The sequence below is a fragment of the Prosopis cineraria genome, unplaced genomic scaffold (genome assembly GCF_029017545.1).
Source record: "Prosopis cineraria cultivar Desert tree isolate PC_DT_omini unplaced genomic scaffold, ASM2901754v1 PC1160, whole genome shotgun sequence".
Taxonomy (NCBI): domain Eukaryota; kingdom Viridiplantae; phylum Streptophyta; class Magnoliopsida; order Fabales; family Fabaceae; genus Prosopis; species Prosopis cineraria.
In genome coordinates, this window is record NW_026556485.1 from 1 (window position 1) to 25,039 (window position 25,039).

Here is a 25,039-nt window from a genome sequence, read left to right on the forward strand (position 1 = left end):
AAGTAAATAACGAAAAAAATAAATAATAAATAAATAAATAACACTTGTATAGTGATAAATCTCATGATTTCACCTATAAGAGGAGTTAGAGAAGAAGGGTAGCTTAATGGGGAACGCTATGATTGGTACAGATATTTATTCTTCACAGCCTAGCCATAAGGAACAGTAAGCCATGATTCAGTGATGTGATTAGAAGTCTAATTGGAAGTATGGGCTGTGTTAGGACCACATCGTGAGAATTAGTAGTCTCATGGTGGGTGAAGTGGAGGAGAACTAGCCTCTTGAATGCCAGAGGGTGTGTGAACTGCTGCAAGTGTGTTTGAGTCCTGTTTTTGTTGCTGAATTGTTCTGAAGTGATTATTAAGGGGAGATAGGGTTTTTTGGTCAGAACTAGTGAGTTGTTTTAATACTGATTCGGTTCTTCTTGATAAATAATATCCAAAACCTTAGAATTTTCCCCTCATTTAATTCCACTGCTACATTTCTGTACTTTTCAACTATTTCCTTGATCAGGTCCCTTTATTTGGTGGGTACCAAGTGAGATTGGGAAACCTACCCCAAAACCTAGCTATTGATGTGGGAGACCCAACCTACTTTAATTCTCCAATGAGCATTTCATGCTACTCAATGTAGGACTTGGCATCTCATACTACCAAGTCCTTCAATTAGCCCCCCATGGAAAGCCAACATCCCAACAGCTACACTCCATAGTCCATAACTTTAACTCGGCCTCCTACTAGTTAGAACCTTTCATGGGCAGCCCCTCAGAATCGTCACCAAACAGGCTCTAATACTAATTGATGGTTACCTATATGGGAAGGGGGAAGCAGACGCTACCTCAAAAATATAGTAATTCAGAATCTTCCTTCCCAACTTTCTGGGACAGATTATTACACTAAAGTGCATCAAGTAAGAACAACAAATGCGGTGAACCAAAGAGATATCTAGATGATCAAACAATGGTATTCAATTTCCACGTACGTCTAGCATAATTTTGACAATGTGGGAACACCAACTTTGGGTCCCCATCATAGGATTGAACCATAGATACAACAAACTTGTACACTGAACAAGAAATTTTGAGCAGAATTATTCAAGGTTTGGCCAAAAAGAGAATCATTTCTCGTGCCATAAGATCATACCTCACATATTTCACTTCCCCTTTGAAATTCCTCTGACATAATGCGCAAAGTACTTGATGACACATTGTAACTGGAGTTCATACAAGGATAAGCAGGAGTCGGTAATTATCGGCATTAGATGATATCCATCCTTGGGATATTTTCTAGGATCCCAAACTTGAAGTCCAAGAGATCCTTCTTCAATATTGCAAAGCATTACTGGATTTGGCCAAACGCCACTGAGTGTATACCCGGAGAAAAATCGAGATACTAACATATTAGGGAGGGCATTGGATAAAGCTGGCATATTCGAGCAACAAGCAATGCACCATATTTATACCACCAAGAAAGCCTGAAACCTGAGAAGAATTAACAAAGAAATCAAATTAGGTACATCAGATAAGAACAAAACTGAATACATTGAACAAGTTCAGGCCACAAAGGAAAGGCAAGCAAACAATGTGCAGCAGTGTTGCCATACAATTTGACATAAACACCTCGGCGCTTTGCCCCAAATCTTACACACATCTTAATGCCTCGAAAATTCTGCACTTCAAATAAAAACTTTAATCAACAACAAATAACACAAAAAGATAACAAGAAATATATCTCCACACCAAATCAATAGCCCCTACCTGAATATTGGAACCAAATGCAAAATTTGATCAGTAACCCGACAACCATTAAGACTGCGAACAGTCTGCTCATCTGCATTTTGTAATATTGAATCCTGTGATACATCTAAATCCTGCACCCCAAAGAATCCAGTATGACCAAGGAGTAAAAATAGATAAATACAACCATCACCAAAAGAAATCAAGTGTGTTGCAATTAGTATGCAACAGAAAATGATGGAAAGGAAGATATATTACACATTAGGCCACTTTTGAAAGCCTAGACTTCACAATTTAACTGATACCACTTAAATGTCTTAAAAACGCTTAAGAAGGACCGGAATTTGACGAATAACAACAATTGAGCATAAAGCATAACCATTTTTGCATCAACAACTTACTTCTGGAACAACCCACAATGATAACTTTGCATAAAGGAGGTCTATGGAAAGACCATTGAACTTGAATCCCATCACTGGAACATGTGCATCAGGCACAGGGTGCAATTCTGTTACTTCTGGCATCTCAGATAGCATATTTTGTAGCTCACTAAAAAAAAATCTTCCTAAGGACAAATCAAATAAAAATTTCAATTGACATAGGATATTAACATAGAAAATTAAATTCTCATTACAAATGCTTGGCTCATACCTCTCTGCTTGCATATCTAGGGGCCACACAAAGAGCGTCTATATCTGCTCCAGGACCATGCACCTACAAAATATGGGAGGCAAAGTTTAAGAAGGAAAAGTGATGCAATCATGCAAACTTATTCAAGGTAACATATACTAAGTGTTTATAGCTAGTCAACTTTGTGTGTGGTTCAAGCATCAAAATTTCTGCATTAGTTTATTGTGATGGATGCATGTGAAAGAGATTATAGTTTATCAGACAGACTTTCTAATGTGCCCTTGGAAATTTTCAAAAAATCCTTTCTTGGAATCAAATCCTCGAGAGTACTTAGCAATCATTTCAATAAACAATGATCAAACTTAAATGCAAAATGACATGAACTCTTAATAAATTATCATGTCACATCCATTTCTAATGGTAGATAAAAATGGAGACAAACAGGTATCTCTACAAATTATTATTTTCAAAAAAAATGTACAAATACATTCAAATTAATCATAAAGTCCACACGCCATAGATATCATATCAACAACTACTTAGACAAAACATACCGAATCCATCATATGCACATAATCAACTTCAAACATGAGTTCATGCCACACAACAGCACAAGTTTCAAAAAGTGAAATAACATCTGTTCAGAGCCTTGGATCTCTAAAATATTCTAGAGCCAATGGTTTGGAAAGGGGTTATGCCTCCCTGCATAACTTCGTTTCCTGTTCCAAACTTTGAAAATCATGTGATGTTCTTTAAGATATAAATACAAGTGGCTTGCCATTTGACTATGAAGTACCCATGATCCCTCTGCCTTACTTTGGTCAGACAATCCCAACAAGCATGCGAGGAAATAAAAGAACAGACAAAATAGATATACATATATTTATATAAGAGTGCCAGAGGGAAAAATTATGAAACAGCTTTGTACCCCTAACCGATAGGAGCCAAAAGTAAATTTTTGGCATTTGCTTCTTGCACCAGTTGCTCATTGATTCCCTTTGCACGGCTAATGGCTTTAACCCAAATCTTCACAATCTAGTTCATAATACAAAAGCACGAATGGAATAGACAAAATGCATGGGAAGTTCCTCCACATCTCCAAAATGGTCGGAAGAGAAATGCAAAAAAAATTCAAAGAAAAAAGTATTCAGCCACTCAGGTAAACTTCACCTCCCGAAATGCCATATATTTTTTCTAACTTCTTCACAGAATTAAAATGATATCGAGAAAATTTAATTCAACCTGGTCTAGCCTGCCAAGCACTTCTTCCCTGCTCACAGCCTCCTCCTGACTCTCATACAGTCCTGCGTCTTGCAAATACTGAACATCCAGAATCCAAAATGAGTATGAAACGCTTACAAAATGTCAAAAAATTAAGAACAGAAAGTGTGAACAGAACCTTCTCAAGTTCACGGGTCTTGATCACATCGTAATCAGTTGGCCCACCCAATGAAATGGGTTCAGTGATACCTAATAGCGGTTGCCCGTTGCTGCGATTACTCAATACGGGACTCCCCATGAATAAATGCAAATAATTTTTATTATAATATATCTTGTGCGTCAATGATAGGGAATTATAAGTTATAGATTGTTTGTCAGTCTTTTTCCCAGAAAAATAAATTAGATGGACAAGATTTTTTTTTTTTTGGGGGGGGGGGGGGTTACTAACAATGAGATGATTTTATTATACAGTATCGGGGGAACGTTCAAAGCTGTGAATTATTCCGTACATATTTGTTTCCGAGCTATTTGAAATAAATAAAACATGCGGAGTCTTGACCATAGAAAACTATAAGAAACAATTACAGAGGAATCGGGAATCATTTCCTTCCAAATATCACCAAAGGACCCCAAAAAAAAAAAAGTACAAAGCCACTATAGGGGATTTCAATTCGGATAAAACCGTAACCCAAGAAAACTATATAAACACCAAGCAATCATGGATCCCATAAAAAGTTAAGGCACGCGATTAAATCTTGAAAAATCTTTGCCTTCAACAATTCTTGTGGGTGCAGCACGTCAGCCACGGAAGAAACCCAAATCTCCAAGATAGTAGAAATAAGAACCTGGAAGAAGTGATGAGAGAGTTTGAGTTATAAGGGAGAGAAAAACTGTCAAAATGATTGCAGACATAGATAGAGAAACTGAGGGTTTGCTTTTTGGTTCACAGAATGCAGATAATGATCGGACTTTTGGATTGCCTCCTCTGCGCCTCTCCTGCTCCGCACCTTCACTGAATCGCTGCATTGGGAAAAATGAAAAAATCTAGTCGACCGTCGACGGTCCAGATTTATTTTTTAATTTTATTTTTTTATATTTATTAAAATAAATTTTTTTTTAATAAATCTAATTAGAGGTTGCTCTGATAATTCCTCATCCTTCAACTAGGAAGGACATCGGGAGAAGGCGGACTTATTTGACCGAGATATGCACATACCAAATGCTCCGGCTGTTCTGCTCTATTAATGGCTTGTTGACTTTTTTTCATATTTTCAAACTCTTTTTCATCGGTGACTTACATTGTAATTGGTCCTTTTTGATGGCATTAATATCATTTGACTTCTCCAAATGTTCACTTCTATCATCATTTAAATTTCGTCATGTAGGGTATTTTTAAATAATAGTAAAGTAATTTTGACTGAATATAAAATTATAACATTTCACACCGCTGTGAACAAATAAAACAGTAATGCGTGAAAAAATCATTTTATTTGACACTCATCTCAATAGACTAATTCGTACTTGCGCCAATCCTTAATCTTTTTTTATGATAACCCCCAAAACCGATTAAAACTTCAGTCGTTTAATTCATCCAAAAAAAAATAAAAATAAACACACCCTGGTCGTTTAAATTTTCTGGCTTGACAAGGTCTCAATCCCTTCGAGTCTCAACTCATTTATTGAAAATAGCAACTTCAAAAGTTGAATATGCTAACAGCTATGCTGTGTAACTACATATATTCTGATAGAACTATGCAGGCTGTAACGTGACACATAATTATGACAATCCAAGGCTTAAACTACTTGCCATTGAATAGTAAGTCTGTGCACAAGGGGCCAAAAAAAAAAAGAGCATTATATTACGGCACATAGACCTAAAATACAACCTCAAGAGTTTCGGATAGCAAATTTTTAGGAGTGAGAAAATTGGAAGCTTATTTCCAAGAAGCTCTACCATTCCAATGGAAACTATTACAGTCCCCTGGACGACGAAGCTTGAAGAAAACTTTTGAACATCATCAACAGCATCGATTTGCTGTCTGCATTAAGAATACAGCACCATGACTGTCCATTGAACATGGATTATGTGGTGGTCTCTCCTTCTCTCTTGAACAGTTCCTGCAGTTAAATTCCGCAACATCAGCCATGCATTTTCAAGCGGTACAATAAAGATTAAAGAAATAAACTTTGTTCACTCGAAAAAAGAAATAAACTTCAGTCAGAAAGCACTTCCATCAAAAGGCAAGATAGATGACAGATTCTTGAGTACTTCTCAGCAGCAAGTCACTCATTATGTGGCTTCAAAAGATATATAATAAAAATGCCAATCAAACAACATTGCTTAATATAATTTAAAATACATATGTAATGAACAACTTTGTGAAAGCCAGGCAAATTAATCAGGACTTGCAAAATGACACAGCAGACTCTAGCATAAGGTTTCTATCCATCTACTTCAAACACACATCTATTCAACATTTTGCCCTCTTCAGAAAACCAGACCTTAATATCCATGTAATACATTTTATAAAAAGAACTCAATTTTGACTCTTTAGAAATATGAATGCTAATTTACTAAAGCTCAATATCATTTAACCCATTTTCCAAGAGAAAAAAAAATCAATTTCAATATCTTGGGTGAATAAATATGCTTAATTACTACCAACTAAAGTTAGTGTGAGTGGTCAAAGCTCTTGTTACTTTAGCAAGTAGTTAAGGGTTCGAATCCCAACCCTTGTGTTTGTAACAACTTAGTTGAGATAAGTCTACCCTTTGCCTTCCATACTTCGGGAAAAATAATCTCTACTGTCAGTGAAGTCTACTATCAAAAAGAAAAAAAATGCTTAATTACTTTTCCAGTACATCCTCTTTTGTTCTTTGGTACAGTGCATGTCTTAGAATATCTAGAAAGAATATTTCATATCGTTCAGCACAAAGCCTCCCTGAATCAGCAGTCGACTAACTCTGACTCAGTGCTCATACGGAAACACTGATAACAGAGTACGATACTTGGAGACTTCATTATCAGTGCACGTACAAGTTATAACTCACTCAAACAATCTGCCTCATGATGCATGAGCTAGAAGAATGAAAATTAGATGAAGATTTACCAATTTTGTAGCGGCAATTGATGAATGCTGCCTTGCCTTCTTCTCACGATTGCACTCACCACACCAGCTGGAGAAATCTTTTTGATACCTTTTCATCTCTCTGAAGACAGAACTGCAAAGAAATAATGCAATGTATTTCATAAATTTGATTCTCTTTCATAAGAAAAATCAAAAAACAATATGGGTTTAAAGTAATTGATCCTCTCAAGAAAGAGATTAGACTCAGAGTGGGGAAATGACATCGCAGATGGATGCTGCAGCAATTGCACAACAGAAATGCAAGACCTTTGCCCTTTCCACCCATAAAAGCTGCAGCCTTAGGGGGTTTTTTTAACAGGTTAAGAACGCAGAAGGAAACTTAAAAATAAACAACACAATTGAGTTTTGCTTTATTTATATCCTTTTGATTGGAATTGGGAACAATCTACATAAACTCATTAGAAGAGGATATAACAAGTGGACCATTCCCCCATTAGTTCTCGAAGGAAGCCACTTTTCAGACACAAAATAATTAAAATTTGAAGAACAAGAATTCAAATCAGAGTTTAAAAAACGAAGGACAAACTCTCAATGTAGGAGATGCTCCCCTCCTGTCCTAAATGTAGGAGTTAGTAGGCGGACTTGTTCCAATCCTGAATGTAAGACCTCAATCTACTGTCTCCGAAATTTATATTTTTTCCCAAACTATCCCTATTAATTGCACTTACTAAAAGGGGGTTTCCATCAATAGGGATAGATACTAACGTAATTACTAAAAAGGGGTATTCTAAGGAAACCAATACACATTTTTACAAGTAATTAACTTGACTCCTTAATCATTGTAAATTAGTCATCTAACTCCTACATTTAGATCGAAGGGATTACAAAACTAGTAATTGGGGCAAGCAAAGTCAAAAGCACCTTCTGCACCATAGAAGTAGGTTGATCCGATGACCAGACGTAGTAGCTCTAGCACCATGGCGATGCCGACCACGATGAAGCACAGCTCGTCCAGGGACATGAGAGTAGTCAAATATCTCCTGCTTAAATGACTTCATCAAAAAAGTGTGCAACCATATACGAAGTATAATAAGAGATGGTCCAAAAATATCCATAGCACTTATAAACTACTATCCTTAGTGATTCCATCTGAGCAAAATATAAGCCCAAACACAAATAACCGCATAATATATTTTCACTATCAACAAAGATATGCCACTATAGGAAAAAAATCAAATACAGTTAAAACACGTAAAATGAGAAATATTTTACCATTTCAATTCATTATAACATTAGTTGCAAATGTTATGCAACTTGCAGAGACTTCCCAAAACAAAAATTATTTGTATGGTTCTCTAAAGAATTACATGTTCATTTCCTCTTGGAGTCAACTCAATGATTACTCAAGACAATGAAAAACAGTAAATCAGTTATGACAACTCAGGCTGCTGCATATCACAAAATATCAAGATCATAGAGATAGATTCTTCTCCTAATCAATAATTGAAGATCACCTGTTCTACAAGTATGAGTAGAACTATGTATGCGTATCCCAAAAATGATGAATCAATATATTAAGTATTTGATCCTCTCAATGCCAATCTTCGTTTATGTAATTATGTTATTCCATCTTTATGAATTGACATACCTCTTTGGCAAAAAAAGAAAAAAAGAATTGACGTACCTCTGACTGGCTCCCTGTATTTACATGCCTATCACATCGCGTTCCTCGAAAAAATAACTCCCCTCCAGAAAATTCCTTACCCAAGCAAACATTCAAGGTTACTTCTGAGTCATCCACATGAAAACCTACAAATGTAAGATTGTATATATATAGACTTCATTACTTCATACATCGTAAACCGAATGGACAAGTTCTAATTCAGGAGATCAGGAGTAACGGAATCTTATATCATTGAAAGATATGTTCACCCAAAATAAATTATGCATGAGCTTTGGAACATATATAGAAATTCCAACACCTAAACAAAAGAAGGATGTAGGAACTGTGATTGTCAACAAGCCCCTTAGCCATAATAAGATAAGGTTATTGCAGGGTTGACATATGAAGATCCTAGCCTTCTTCAGTATACATGCACAGTATAATTGTATTTAGCCAGTGAAATGATCAAATAAATTTTTGCTTTCTTCTTAGGTAATATAGCCTTAGTGAATATGAGGAACATAAAGATGATAAAGCCGGGATGCTTGTAATAAACGGAAGCAGTTTAAGAGGGAGCATTTTATGACACATTCTAAGACATAATGGAATAAGAATTTGTTTAAAAAAAAAAACGTGCCCATTATAGCTAATAATACTAACACAGGGCATAGTGAAGCTGTACTATCATTTGTCAATTGTGGCTAATATTACGAATACAGCCACAACGCTCAGCATCAACAGTTTTCTTTTCAAGTATACAAGTAAAATGAAATGCATCAGGCAGAAAAAAAATACCTGAGTCAACATCTCTTTCTTTACCATATTCAACAACAAATCCATGATGAGAATCTAGGGTTGCTCCACCAACTTCTCCAAAGAAGACTGCAGAATAACCAAACTAATTAATTGAACATGCACCAAGAATGAAAATTTTAATAGAGGATGATAAGCTTCTTCTGGCATATACATACAAAATTAGGGAAATCACCGTGAATTAATGAGTGTAAATAAAAAAAATATCTTTTACCTTTAGATATAGGACGAATAAAACCTTCCATAAGCTTGTCAAGCATCGTTTCAAGGCCAAAATCATCAAGTACAGCACCATATTTATTCATCGTGTTAGGACGCATGATTCGAAATTTTGTTTCATTCACCCACTTCTCAAAATTTTCAATCTAGAAAGACAAAAAGAATTATACATATCCAACTAACATTTACAAGGATATGCATGTGCAAATTTAAAATTAAAAGAGGAATAATACTGCTTAATGCTTATACCACTTCCAAATGATAGTCAAAATGATTAAGTACCTCAGATAACAATAACTCACAGAAGGGAGGCTGTAGCATTTCAAATGTGAAAATGCCTGGAATGGGCTCAGACATTATACTTCTAAAGCTTTGCTCTGTATTATCATTGATTGCTTTCAGAAATGCTGGGACGAAGAACATTGTAGGGTTCAAAGCATACAACTCACAGTGTAAAGGCTGCACAAGTGTCATAGAAAACCTGTAACTCTTGCTTAGAAATAACAGAATACAGGAGATATAGGTAAGATAATCATCATACATCAGCATATCTGAAATCTAAACATAAACCATTTGTTCAAAAAGTCTTCTGCTTCAAATATAGTTATAGTTTTGCTACAGCATCATCATACATGTTTAGAGATAAATCGCATCCAAGGAGATATCAAGCTCTCCTCCCAGGTAAATTGCATAATTCAAACTTTACATGATGATTTCCACAGCAAGGCACGAGAAGAATATTTCATGAGAATTTGCAATGAGCAATAAATCATTGAAACTCCAGTTGCCAAAATAAACATTAATCTTTACTTTGAGGAAATAAACTTCCTACACTTCAGATGGATACGAATAATACTTCTGTTTTTACCTCATTTATCAAATCTATCAGGAATCAACTGAATGCAGCATATCAAATAAATTTTCATTTATGTATATAATATAAGGACGCTAACAAATTGTACTATTAATAAGTCATGAATAGTAAGCATCATTTGTTAGATTTCATATAATATACGGGGCCAATTTTAGTTGTGAAAATATAGTTATGAATAAAGAACAATGCATGCTCACATAAAATTTTATGTACTAAATAGTTTCACTAGTTAAAAAACCATAAATCTCATATACAGTTAAAAATTAGCTATATCAAATTTTAAGAAAATGACAAGAATATATTTACACGATCTATATAAGTAGTTATTTATTTCAAGACACATCTTAATTATAAACAGAAAATGCATTTCCTCTTTGCAAGTCTCATATAAAGTTAAAAATTAGTTCGATATAATAATGTGTACCAAATGAAAAACGTCCAAGAAGAGTGCAGTTTCAAAGTAAACGTAGGCTCCTAACTCTTATTCATCAGGGGAGGGGGAGGATGAGGTGGCTAAGAAAGATTTAGGGAGATTTAAAAACAGACTCTAATCATTATATTGTAATAAGTATTTATCAATTTAACCACCACCTGACACTTTCAGTGACGGAAAGAGAGAGATCAACCTCACGTTAAGCCAACATACAAGTTGTGCAAATCTGTTTTGATTTCAGGTTTTTTCCTAACTGATCTATTTTGGATCAGACCTGATTAGAGTTTAGTTAAATTTTAGTATAAGGATTCATTATTAGATATTTAGATTTAGACAACAAGGTTCCTTATGCACATTTGCTTTCAAACTTCAATTACATGATGTTCTCCATATTTTCATCCCATTCTCTCCCGTGATTATTCGTTCAGTTTCTATGCTAAATTAGGGCAAACACATGCAGCCGAGCAAATAAAAAATAATTAAGCTTAAGATAGTATTGTGATCACATGACATACCTGATAATTTGATATTATCTTTTGTCTGTAATCTCTATGCTTTTGAGCCTGGATTTACATGAAACCATCAAAAAAATGAGCCATAAGTGAGATATAATAACCAAAAAACATGAAATAAAATAAACTACATCTTATTACATAAAACACATTTTCAAGAAGTATTCCCACCTTCCAGCCCCCAAGCATAAAGAGAACCTACTATAGCATTACATATGGGAAAAATGTTACTTTGAATTTCATGTTAAGTATAATCTGCTTGCTCTTTCTTCCTATCACTCCACCCTCAAAACTTTTATTACTTTTCTTTCATCTTCTTTATGCATCCAGGAATGGCCAAAAAATTAAAATCATGCTCTGCATATGAAACTTTTACCATGTCCACACCATCAAAATGAGCGCGTATTCTTCAAGTTCCAGAAGAAAAAAAGAACCTCAAGGAAATTTGAGATTTTTACTTCTACTTCTTAAAAGACATATATCATTCACAAATTCCTCAAAACAATGACACAGACACAAATAATTACTCATTTAATTATTTAAACTTCCTTCCATACCTTCATCTACTCCTAACATTTAAAAATTGCAAAGGACACCACAACTAAATTAACGGATACTCTGATGCCAAAAAGTCCTTTTTTTTTTTTTACTTGCTACAGACGAATGACAAACAATGCTTGACTAGAATTATTACCACGTCATAAGTACATAGTTCCAAACCAGACATCAGCTCTAGCACAAACAATATATTGCACTTAGAAAAAGAGTTAATGTGCCATCTTAGAGCAAATTCCGCTCACAAGTTGAGATTAACTTCAAGAAACTTACTTTGGTAAATTGCAAAGCGCCACCTAAATAAAGAAAAGGGGGAAAAAAAGTGACGCAAGGAATAAAAGTGTCTATGAGACACACTTTCATTCTTTTCTCTTAATCTGTCTCTACTAAATAAGCAATTCACTTTAACCGTTTACCTACTTGAGAGAATCAATATTTTTGGACCAGTAAATTCAGAATTGTCGCACAAACTAGTAACACCCACCCGTTTATGCGGTTTTACTACCCTGTGAGTTGAGATGCAAGGCATGAAATTTACCCCCGCAAAAAAAAAAAAAATTATTCATTTCCCATTCTTGAGTTTCATGCGCGGTTCCAAGCAAGCTAAAAAAGCATGAACGATTTTTGGACTTTAGATGCTAATTCATAGTGGAAGAAAATTTTTGCTCGTGAAACGCACCCTGTTCTGCTCTCCGGGGGCAGATACCTGAGCAAAATCTCCCGCATGAAGTTTACTTTATCTTCCCGAGGCACGCCGAGCATGCTAGGAGGCATATACCTCTCCAGCGAGCTAAAAATCGAAGGATTGAATTCCAACTGCAAACCTTCGTAAATATCTGGCTTGTGGTCCTTGTTCGGATTCAACCGCAGCCTCTGGCTCGAAACTACCGTCGCTGGCCTGCTAGAGTCGCTTGTGAGGACTCCATTTCCACCACCAGAGACAGCATTCCCGGCTGCCGGCGAGGCAGCTTCCCGGCGGTCGGTAGGCCCGCCGTGGAGCGACATTTTAGGGCCCCGAAGTTGTGAATTAACTGCTCTTCATATCACCGACAAAGGTGGACAATTTGAGAGAAAATTGGACTGTTTTTCTCCTGCGCGGGCGAATTTGCTTTCGGTTATATTGTAGTTTAGGGTTTTGCTGAAGCTGGTAGTTCTGTTAGCTTCGGCGTAGCTCAGGGTTACACAAATTTTATTTGAATGAACGTAGAAACATGAATTTGCAATCGACGTGCTTTCAGTGAGCGTGATGGTTACGCGCAAACGGCTGATATGCAGCGCAGCAGCGGCACCGAGAGCCCGGGCGACATGTCACATAATAGAGAGAGAGAGAGAGAGAGAGAGAGTTTTATACATGTCCCATTCAATACGAATAATTACTTTCGGCTCAAACTTCCTGCGGTGGTTCGATGAATTAGAATTTGTTTGAATGTGTCCATGCCAAAAGAAAAAAAAACGTTGTAACATCAAACATTAAATGATTTAGTTTTTACATACTATAATATACAATTAAAGCATCGATAAAAATAAAAATTATAAATATTTGTAATGAATATAAATTTTATTATTATTTTCTATTAGTTATATTTATTTTCTTTGATTTTAATAAAGGAGTTAATTGAAGAAAAAAACAAGTTCTGTTTCATTGATTATGAATCCATTGATCAATTGAACTTTTGAGCTGCTAAAGAAGAAGAAGAGGCAATTCTAAAGTTTAATGCTAATAATGTCACAAATTTTGAAAGTGTTATCTATTATGCATGATGAAAACATTATAGCTCCGTCAATTTTTGAGAGGTCAACGAAGGTTCATATTTATTAAAAAGTCTAATATTATATGAATATATAATTATTTTTATACATAATAATTAGTGTTAATTCTTGTCATATATAATTGAAGAAGAAATGAATATTTTAGAGCCTCCATCCTTGAATGATTATGTTAGTAGTGGTTCTAATTTTTCTCAATCAACTCCTAATGTTTTAATTCTTTCTCCTAGAGATTTGAATGAAATTTATGAAGATTTTAGTGTTAATTATTATTAGTTTTAGACTTTTTGATGATGGAAGGATGATTGTAAATATGATAAATGTCATTGTGTTTTTGACCATTGTATTATACTTCTATGTGGTACTATATGAGATTATAAGTCTTGAATAATGTATTTTTATTTAAATTATATTATTTTATTATAATTAGTTTGACTTCAGGTTAACCCCAATTGAACTTCTAATCCTTAACCTTGGTCAATTTAATAGATGATTAGGTTTTTGATACCTTGATTAAAATATACTAGTTGATGTCTAAAGGTATGTTCGCAGAGAAAAAAAAGGAAGAAAAGATATTTTTGCATAATATTCTTTTTTTTCAATCATTGTTATTTTTTTAAAAGCAAAGATATACTCCCTCCGTTTAAAAATGTAATACATTTTTTTGAGAAGTTAGATGTTTAAAAATATAAGGCATTTTTAGTCTTTCAAAGTGTAATCATTATCTTTTTTTAAAAAGCATCCCAATTGACAGTGACTTTATATTTATTGTAGGATGTTTAATAGGTATAAAAATCAAAAAATAGGGTTAGTTTGATAGTAAGTAACTTTTTTATTGGGAATGAGATTCTATTAAAAATGTCTTACATTTTTGGACGAAAGGAGTAAGCTATTTTAAAATTGTTTGATTTATTTTCTTTAATTAACTTGTAAAATTTTTTTTAAATACAAGTGTAAATTTATATGAACTCTTATAAATAAATAGACATATAACATAAAGAATTAGATTTTTCTTGTTATTTACAAATCTTATGTTATTAATTTTATTTGGTTGATTTAATTTAGGAGAATTTCAATTAAGAACCATGGATGGGACTTAATTACTAGTGGATTCCAAAAAATTTCAAACTTCAATTCAGTCCAAAAGAATTAAAGTGAAAATAATTTCAACGATGAAAAAATCAAACTACCCTTCACTTGTCATGTATAATTATTAGTTGTAAATTTTTTTATTTTACTTATTAATTTACTAATATAAGTTGTAAATTACATGAATTTACATGTCAATAATTATATAAAACTTGACATAAGTTGTTCAATCACAAAAAAGTAAATCAATTGTTAAATTGCTAACTTTTACAACTGATGTTAGCAAATTAATAAGTAAAGTTAATAATTTAACAATTGATGTTACTACTTGTCTGACAAATGGATGTAATTTACGACTCATATTGGCAAATTAATAAGTAAAGTAAGAAAATTAATAGCTAATGATTCTACATATTAGAGAGTAAATGGCCTTTTTCACATGTGAAGACAATAATTTCCTATTACACTTTCATTGTGATAACAATCAATAAAAAATGTCAAGATCAATCATTGCAAGAAGTCGGTCTTTATTTGTCTGGACCAATATACATGGTTAACTAGCTCTATATGGTTGTTTTAAGAGTCCAAAGTATAGGAATTTAATACATGGTGATGTAAGAAAACCAAGTACAAGCACTACTAAGGTACTGTTTGGTACAGTGGATTTTAAATCATGGAACTGAAAATAGACATGGAATTAAAAAAAATGTTAGTTTGGTATGTATGAATTTAGCTTCCATGTAAAATTCAATTCCACCCAAATTGGTTGAATTGGATTTCATAAGAAGACTCATGGAAATGATATTGGTTCTATGGAATTGTATCATTAATGAAATTTTAAGACAAATTTGCCCTCTTACCTTTAACAACCCCATATAAATTTTCAACATCCTCGGCCACCCCATCACCATTTTCATCGGTGCTTGTCTCACACCCAACAGTAATGACACCATCAACGCTGCTCTTCACCAGCACTCGTCTTGCATCGCCTTCAACTCCCCCCTCCTTCCCTCTCGATTTTCGATCTAGTGCTTGAAGGCGATGATCTGGTCGACGCTTGATTTGGTTGACACCATGGCTAATCTTATCAAACCCTAGACACTGCCAAAAAACTGAAGCTCAGAGACTCAATTTCATCGGCCTTCATATACAAGGAAGACGATGATAATGTCAGAGAGTTGTCAAGCTTAATTGCCTCTTTCCAAAATAGATGACCTCTACCTTTTCTCCATTTTTATGCTTGAAGGTGACTCTTCTTGTGCTTGCTCCAATTTTGAAGCTCGAAGCTCTAACCTCGACCACCACTCTGACCCTTCCCAGACCGCTCCGTAACCTTCTCAATCTAGATCTAATTTTTGGGTTTAAGGCTTTGAGCAACCAAGTCACAGACCTCCACAAATCTCCTATCCATTCTAGTAATCAAATTCCATGAGGCTCACGCTTTCCACCATAGTAGTGTTTAATTGTTTTTTTGTGGTTATCAATTTTCCTCTAATGGTTGCTCGTTTGTCTTTGTTCATCTTCAATTTTATGGTTGGAGCCATTTTCTGAGATGAGGGCATTTTAATCTTTTTATATTTTAAATATTGACATTAAATAAAAGTAATTTCTCAATTCCATAAACATAACAAATATATTTTTAAAACTCATATTCATCCCCGTTTTCATATTCATTTCTACTTCTATATCCATTTTCATTTCCATCAAAATCATTTCCAATGTACCAAATAAGGCATAATGTTGTGCATAAACAAAAAGAAATATTTTAGAATATTAAGCCTTTTACCTTTAAATTATAGCCAATGTTCAATAATTTGATAAAGACACGTAAAGTGTTTGTTTAAATCAAACATTACTTAGTAGTTCTTGTTATTTGTGTTGGTAATAGTAGGTAAAATCATAGTCTAAATTATGTTTAAGGACACTGTCTTTAAGAGCTATTCTATCACACTAGGTTGATTGCCCGACAGCCCTTAGAATTAAACAAACTCTTCCTACTAAAAGTAGAGATATAAAACCATAAAAATTTATAAAATATACTCAAGTAACTGCAAAATGAATCAATACAATAGAAGAGGAGAGAAAGGCCGAGAGTACCAAGACTCTCACTTAACTTATGGCAAGTATTGCTTTTTATAAATAGATCTCATAATATTAGGCAATAAAATCATCTTAATCACAATAAAAAACAGTTTCACATAATAATGCTATTTAAATTATATGTTTCAAAATAATAAATAGACTTAAATAATAATTAATATTATTACTTTATAATAATTCTTTTTGAAATACTTTAAAAATATTTTATAATATTTAACAATCCCCCATATATTTCAAAATGAAGAAGATTTTTTAAAAAACTATTTTATACAAATAATTTTGTATCTCCACAAAATAGTTTCTAAAATTTTAAAAAATTGCCCAAAATCATGTCTAACTTGTGTGCAATTGTATGTAAGAGCCTATTTCTCCTCTAAGCTCATTTATTATCTCAAGTTCACATTGTAGTGTCTATAAACTAAGGCCTTCATTCATTTAAGTAACATGAGACTTGCCTTTTTGACATGATTGCAACAACCTCCCTCATACATCAAAAAGACCACTATCATCTAAGTTATTCACACGGAAGACAATTACTTCAAATTTGGTGTCTTTTGACTTAAACCAAACCTAGACCAATAAAACTTAGTACACAAAAAAGTCAATGCAACTTTGTTATTGAACCAACATATTTGGTCATGTACTAGGGGTCTTATTAGTTGGATTATACCCTCACAATTTTCGTCGTTAACGATGGTTTTGCACATTATCAACCATGAGTTTTCCTAATTTTAACAAATATTTTAGAGATTTTGCCACGATCTCATAAGAGCGACCTCACTCTGTATTTGTATAGGTGTTTTTATTAAGTGTATCTGCAATGAATACACCATTCATATAGGACTATAAAAAACATTAAGAGCTTTGGTTTAGCCTCCGATTAATGCATTCTAGCCCTTTCTCAAGTTATAGGAAGGGGCAAAAAATTTAGTGCTAACAGAACAAACAAATGACTTGTTCTTACTCATTGAACTTTCTTTATGGGATCTCCAATCACAAACGTTAGGTTGCCATCATCGTTAATTTCAAATTAGCTTAAGTCCTATTTTTCTTGACATTTAAATAATTAAAATTTTTTCCCAAGGGCTAGTTAACAGATCCATCATATTTACATCTGTTCTCACACAATCAATTGGGATAACTCTCTCTTTTAGCATGCTTAATTGTACCTCAAACAATATCTATTCATACTATTGTTCTCTTTGCAATGACTATTACCATTTTGCAATTACATATTATCGACATAATGTGTGTCAATTTTACTCTCAATGCAGTATTATTTACTAAGAAGTTTCTTAACTACTTAGCCTCATTACTAGCCAACTTTAAAGTAATATCTCTGGCTCACATAATATTTTATTTGGCTATAAATGAATTTTTTTTCATGAATATAAAATTGAATCTACATCATTGTATTATTTTAATAAAAGGGAAATCCATTATACGTGATACCAACATTTATGGTATCTCTTAAACATTCATTTATCTCATCCTCTTATGAGACTATTTGATATGCTCAATCTTTACGTAATATAACTATATCATAAAATTAACATTAATTAATGTAGCAAACTCTGTAAAATTTGTTCATACATACATACATATATTAAGTAATACAACCATCCTGCTTTCAATTTTTTCCTTTAATAACATCTTTGTATCGTAGGAATGCTCATCGACACTAAGTGTTGGATTTACACCAAAATGAATACTAAGAAAAATTTTCACAACTTAACTTCCAATTTTAGAGTAATCAACTTTATGATCCTGTTATTATATGTGTTTTCATCACTGTTAAAAGTGAATAATTACTAATAGATTTTCTCACATAAATAAATAATTCAATCAACATCCGTGTATTTTATACAATAAGGATCTACTATTCACAATTCCATAATTTAAAAAATATTTTATTTTTCTCATATGGACCATAACACATATAAATAAATCATTATCCATAATAATGAATATTTATGCCAAAATAAATAGATCATGCACCTATTTAAAATAAATTTTTCTATATTAGATAAATAATTAAATTTTGTACCATCATTACAATGCTTGTTTCAAGCTAAGCCACCAAAATTTCATAATTAACAATTTGCCATCATGCAAATAACAGCCTCCTCTTAATTAATTTTCTTGTAAATTACAACAGAATAATATCTTGGTATTTATAAAATAATGCTAACAATTTAGTACAACACATGTATATATTTTTTAATAAAGCAAAATAATTTTTGCTAAACACTCACCCTCACTTTAAAAAATTTAAATATATTTTTGTCACATGAGAGCCATTTCTGGTTTATCAACAATAATTCTAATTTAATTAGAATCTCACCATTCACTTGCCTCTCACTCTAATTAATTAGAATTTCTTATAATTTTAAATTCACCATAAATTTATTAACTCGTGCACACACCCCCACGTTACATATATTAATGGAAAAGAAACCAATCAATGCGCACACCACAATCAAATAAAAACACTTAAAGATACATGTTTCAACACTAATGATCATTGTATTCAACAAATCTCCAATTTATAATACAGTAATAGATACAAACTCAATCACACTTATTATTAATTATTAATTAAAACAAAGTCCATGAATTAATGGTCAAGTGAAATTGTTATATGAAACAACCCTCTTCATGCCAAATTGAATTCCTTACATACCAACATAAAAACCAATAATATTTCACGTTAGAAATGGTGAATTGTAAGCTACTGATGATTTAAACTAGGAAAACAATCAACTCTACATATACAAACCTTGTGGATTTTAATTCTAATTGGTGTAGCTGTTGGTCTCTCATTGGTTAACTCAACTTAGCCTTAAAATTAATTCTAATTTGCAATTGGGCAATACAGGTTTAGGTTGGCATATTTTGAATTTCCATTGGCTGATGAAACGGTTTCATTTCTTCTATAGAATTAAAAAAATTATTCTTCTTTAAAACATAGCAGCTGTTTTCAAATTGGAATGAAAACTACCCGAATTCCCAATCAACATTGACTTCCTCTGTCGCCTTCATTGTAACTCTGTTGCAACTGTTTCACAAGTTTCATTGTTATTTGGTTTGTTTTCAACTCCTAATCAGCTGGAAAGGTTCATTTTTAATTTAACTGCTTATATGCATCAAAAATCCTGTTTTATTTATGTCTCTCTGTATCAATTAATCTTCATGATTCTTCTGATATGAATTTTAAAATATGCAATTTCCCATGACATTTTCCCATTTTTCCATTACAGTATATCTCATAATTTTTCTGGCCCTTTATGAGATTTTCAACATTTATATTTTCATCAACAGAAATTCCCTTTCATTTATGTCTTTGTGTATCAATTAATCTTTGTAATTCTTCCCATCTAATTTTTTCTGTATGCAATTTCCCATGACAATTTTCCATTTTCCATTACAGCATATCTCATAATTTTCTTGGTACCTTACCAGATTACATCAATTTCAATTACTTCCTTCCAATGCATTTTCATTTCCAATACCAATTTTTTCTTAAAATATTAAGAAAAAAGAAATAAGAAAGTTCATGAATTATCTGACTCCTGACTTCCTATAATTCCTACAATTCTATCCTAATATAAAAGTAACCTATTCACATGTTGGAAGTATGTGTTTTGGTAGAAAATATTTTCTGATATGTATTCTACCTTTCTTGGCTATATCTGTCTCAATGGCATCTGATCTGACAGTTGATGAATATGATTTAGTAGAAAATATCAACGACTCTCAAGAAACTTGGTGCATTGTAGTGAGGGTACTTAGGAAGTGACCTTTATTCTAGAGAAAACCTCCACACAACACTTGAAACATGTCCTTCATATTGATTGATGAGAAGGTATTCTGTATTACTTTTCCTTTTATTGGTGCATAGTTACTTGAGTAATCAATAATACAGACATTCATGTTCCATAGTGACGTTTAATATATTATTTTCTCGATCTATATAGGGAAGCCAGATTCAAGCTTTATTACAATCCAAATATCTCCTCAAACAATTTGAAAGTGAACCTGCTGAAGGAAGTGTTTACTTCATTGAGAATTTTGGGGTTGTTCCAAATATAAAAAATAAGGCTGTCACTCATCCTTGGAAGATTAACTTTCATGCAAACCTATTTGTCCAAAAGCATCAGGCTGACATTCCTACCTATCGCTTCAACTTTGTCCCTATTCATGAGATTATCAGTAAAACTGACACTAAAAAATTCAAAACAAATATTGATCATTTAGTTGGTATTTCCCACTTTAATCATGTTCTGCATTTGAGGAATGTTGATATGGTACTATTATTGACTTTCATAATTTCCAATCACATTTTTTATTACTATTTCAGATGTCATTGGTTTTTTACAAGGATTTGGACACATTCAAGAACATAAGTCTGGACTAGAACAGAACTCTAGGATTTCATTCACAATTGCTGATGAACATTAATTTTTCAGTACTTTTATTATATAATTTTAGAATTTCATTCACAATTATATTAATAATTTTAATAATCATATTATCATCTGTATCACATCAAAGGTTCTTTTTTTTTTAACTATTAATTCCCCAAGGAGAGGTCTATCAATGTTACATTATTTGGTGATTGCGCATATAAAGCTTGTGAAGCAAGAACATATGCTATTGAACCTCCAATAGTTATTGTTATTCAACTTTATGCTGTTAGTTTCTATAAAGGTGAACTTAATTATGGCTTTTCAAAATTTGCCATCAAATTTATCTATACATTGCAAAGTAACTAGATTTATTGTTTTTTTCATTTATTTAGCTCAACTTCAACTCAGTAATAGTGGTCATGCTGCTCGTGTCCTTTTCAATCCTCTTATTGTGGAGGTTGATAATCTCTTGAAAATGTAGTCCCTCAACTGCTTTAATTCTATTAAACATATTTTTTCACTTCATGTAATTATGATAATCTCTTTAATTTTTATTAGTTTTAGTAATTCTAAGGAACTTTCACAAGCCTTCTCCAATGTTTCTGCTGAGAAAGTTGATTATTTCAGTCCTAATTATCTCCTTACCTTTTCAATAAGGATTCCTATATGCAACTTGGTCTTACTTGAAAAGGTTGTTGTTTTATTGTAATATCTTTTACACTGTCATGTATTTTTTATATTCAACTTTGAAACTTAATTCAATATCATCTGATTCTTTATTTCTCTGCTATAATGGGAAAAAAAAAAGCAAAGCGAAGTTGTTATAAAGTGCAAAATTTTGAAGCTGGAGACTGCAGATGGATGGTATTATGATGGTTGTCATCCTTGTGATGTAAAACCAAGAAAAGATAAGAATGACCAATCTTTCTATTGCACCTGTAAATTAAAGAACCCAGTTTTAAAACCAAAGTAAGAAGAAGTGGACAAACTAACACATACCATTATTCCTTCATTTTGAAGTTCATTTGTGTACAAACTAATTAGATCACTGGTGCTTCTTCATATTTATTAGGTTTAGAGTTCATTACACTATAAGTGACTTCTCTGGACGTTGCTTAGTAGTATTTTTCAATCGTCTTGCTGTGGAGCATTTTGAAAAAATTGCTTCTGACCTCCTTACTATGTAAAAAAAGGTTAGAACATAGAAGTATATGTGTTTACTTGTAATTGATAAACATTTTATCCCAAACATTATAATGGAGTAGAATTATTAGACCACCTTCATTTCCAACAAATTTGTTAGTTGTAGGTGATGCTGGAGATATGATATTACGTCTTAAAATTGGAAATGTTGAAGGAATCATAGTTTTGTCTTATGTGTAGACCATCTTAATCTTTATGCAATAATGAAAAATGAATTTTAATATTACAGGGAAGACCATCTTCATTTCCAAGAATCTTCAACAAGTTAGTTGGCAAGGAAATGGTATTGATGCTTAAGGTCACTGATTACAATATTTGAAACCGTTCTATTGGTATTAGTGTCTCCCAACAGTCTGTAGATGAAGAAATTATTAATAGTTTTACATACACACAAACTTAGGTACATTTCTATTAGTTTTAAGATTATGTTTTATGAATATTACTTTCATTAAATTAATTATTGATTACTCTATTATGTGATATCCATGTATTAAAAAGTTGGTTAATCTAAGTGAAGATGACCAAATTCAGGTTGGTCAATTTGTTACATCTGTTCTCATTCTAAATTTTTCTGAGTTCAATTGTAATCTCTCAGGGATCTTATGATTTCTTTTCATTAAATTATAGCTTACTCCTTCTCCACATCCTGTATCTAATGGTATCATCTTTACTCCTTCTGAGTCATCTGGATCGAAGAAAGTTCTTCATCATTCTAAGCTAGATGATGAAGAAGAGTTTTCAACTCCTGAGATAGCCATTCCTTTTGACACCAAACACAAAAAAAGGTTGAACATCATGCATATGTCCTCAGAAGAAGTTGGTGTAGGGATTGGTGCCATGTCCACACCCAATTTTAGCTCCATTAAAAATCCTCGATTTATCAAGAAAGAAAAGTGACTTATTCTGTAGTTTGATAGGATTTGTCTCCTGTTATCATTTTGTTTTATTTTACTATCCTTGATTTCATTTAGTTTGTCATTTCAGTTATGTTGTTCTCACTTAAAACTTTGTTCCTTTATTAGAACCATCAATTTGCTTTGTCTTTTCAATTATGTGCTTTCAGTTTAGTCTTTGTCCCTTTAACAGAACCATAGGTATGTTCAACAGATACACCATGTCCATCTTTCAACCTCCTTTGCTATATTTTGAATGTTATATGTTGCCGTTATTACTTAAATGCTCTTTCAGTTGAAGTTTTAAATTCCATAACATATCACTCATTACAAAAATCATGCAATTGGAATGTTCTATGAGATAAGATGTTTGACAGATTACCTAACACTAAATAAGAAACAAAATCATTCCATTTAACAATTTGCATTATTTTAAACATTAATTTGCTTACATAGAATTAAACATGCAAGATAATCACATGTTAATATAAAAAGATTATTCATTTTAAGGACAAGACTTTTAAAATCCATACTTTTTAAATTATTACGTTTCTTTTTAATAAAATTAATTAATAAAAGTAAGTCATAGAGCATGGATTAGAACTACGGGTACAACAATGAAAAAAAATTCATTCATATATCAGATTTTGTATAAAGGATTTCTTTACATTTATTTTTTTAATTCCTTAAACTTTAATTCCTTGCTAATATCTAGGATTCATAATTTAATTCATTTTAAAGGATTTCTTTACATTCATTTTTTAATTCCTTGATTATTTATATTTGTAATTGTAATTTGTAATTTAAAAAAACATTCATATATCATATTTTATATAAAGGATTTCTTTACATTCATTTTTTTAATTCCTTTAACTTTAATTCCTTGCTAATATCTAGGATTCATAATTTAATTCATTTTAAAGGATTTCTTTAAATTCATTTTTTAATTCCTTGGTTATTTAAAATTGTAATTTGTAATTTAAAAAAATCATTCATATATCCAATTTTGTATAAAGGATTTCTTTACATTCATTTTTTAAATTCCTTTAACTTTAATTCCTTGCTAATATCCAGGATTCATAATTTAATTCATTTTAAAGGATTTCTTTACATTCATTTTTTAATTTTTTTAATTCCTTGATTATTTATATTTGTAATTTGTAATTTAATTTTTTTACATTAGTTTTTAAACGATAACCAATTTCCTGTGCTATTTGTTGTAGTGGTTAATTAATACTATCACAGTTAATCATAATAGTTGTTAAGATGTTTTAAGATATAATTAGAAAAAAAGGTCAGATAATTCGAAAACCAATGCTACGTTCTTTTTCAATAAAATGTTGTGATTTATATTATATATTATTTTCAATACCTCTCGCATTCCCCAGATCATTTATCTAATGCAGCAAGTCCATTTAATGTACTGAAATTATATTATCTCTTAATATCTCACATGTATTAGGCATATGTTTTTAATGTCTTACATTAATGATATTAGAAAAAGCGTGCTCATTGGTAATCTGATTTAAAGTCAACCAATTATTTAGAAAATTTAATGATTAAATATATGGAATTAAAGGGAAAATAGAACAAATCCTTGCACGAACCAGCTTTTGTTAAGTGAATAGTTTGTTTATTACATTCCATACATTTGGATGATGAACAAAAGCCATAAACAACTCTCTTTGATCGTGGCATTCATTTGTTCTATCATTCAAACAATCTTCTCTTGATCAAATCTCATATTCTTCCTTCTTCTCACAATAGTAGCAAACAAGAATGGAACAATTTAAGTGGTTTTTATCCCTTCTCTTTTGTCTCCTCTGTTTCCTTA

At 32.2% G+C, this 25,039-nt stretch overlaps 2 protein-coding genes across 2 annotated transcripts; both read right to left on the minus strand.

Annotated features, from left to right (window-relative positions):
* Positions 1–1,142: 1,142 nt before the first annotated feature.
* Positions 1,143–4,572, minus strand: LOC129299437 (nuclear poly(A) polymerase 1-like; the record flags this gene model as incomplete). The annotated part of the gene is given in 13 exon segments (XM_054937914.1): positions 1,143–1,241; positions 1,243–1,412; positions 1,415–1,448; positions 1,451–1,480; positions 1,611–1,677; positions 1,766–1,869; positions 2,137–2,292; positions 2,295–2,300; positions 2,387–2,449; positions 3,294–3,322; positions 3,325–3,400; positions 3,608–3,685; positions 3,765–4,572. Coding segments are annotated over 13 exon segments (1,032 nt in total), but the record flags the coding sequence as incomplete, so codon positions are not given.
* A 791-nt stretch (positions 4,573–5,363) lies between these two features.
* Positions 5,364–13,044, minus strand: LOC129299436 (2-oxoglutarate and iron-dependent oxygenase domain-containing protein CP2-like). Its single transcript, XM_054937913.1, is given in 10 exon segments — positions 5,364–5,704; positions 6,697–6,808; positions 7,597–7,715; positions 8,360–8,484; positions 9,134–9,220; positions 9,366–9,516; positions 9,653–9,829; positions 11,193–11,240; positions 12,424–12,440; positions 12,443–13,044. Coding segments are annotated over 10 exon segments (1,179 nt in total). The 5' UTR covers positions 12,750–13,044; the 3' UTR covers positions 5,364–5,668.
* Between the last annotated feature and the right edge of the window lie 11,995 nt (positions 13,045–25,039).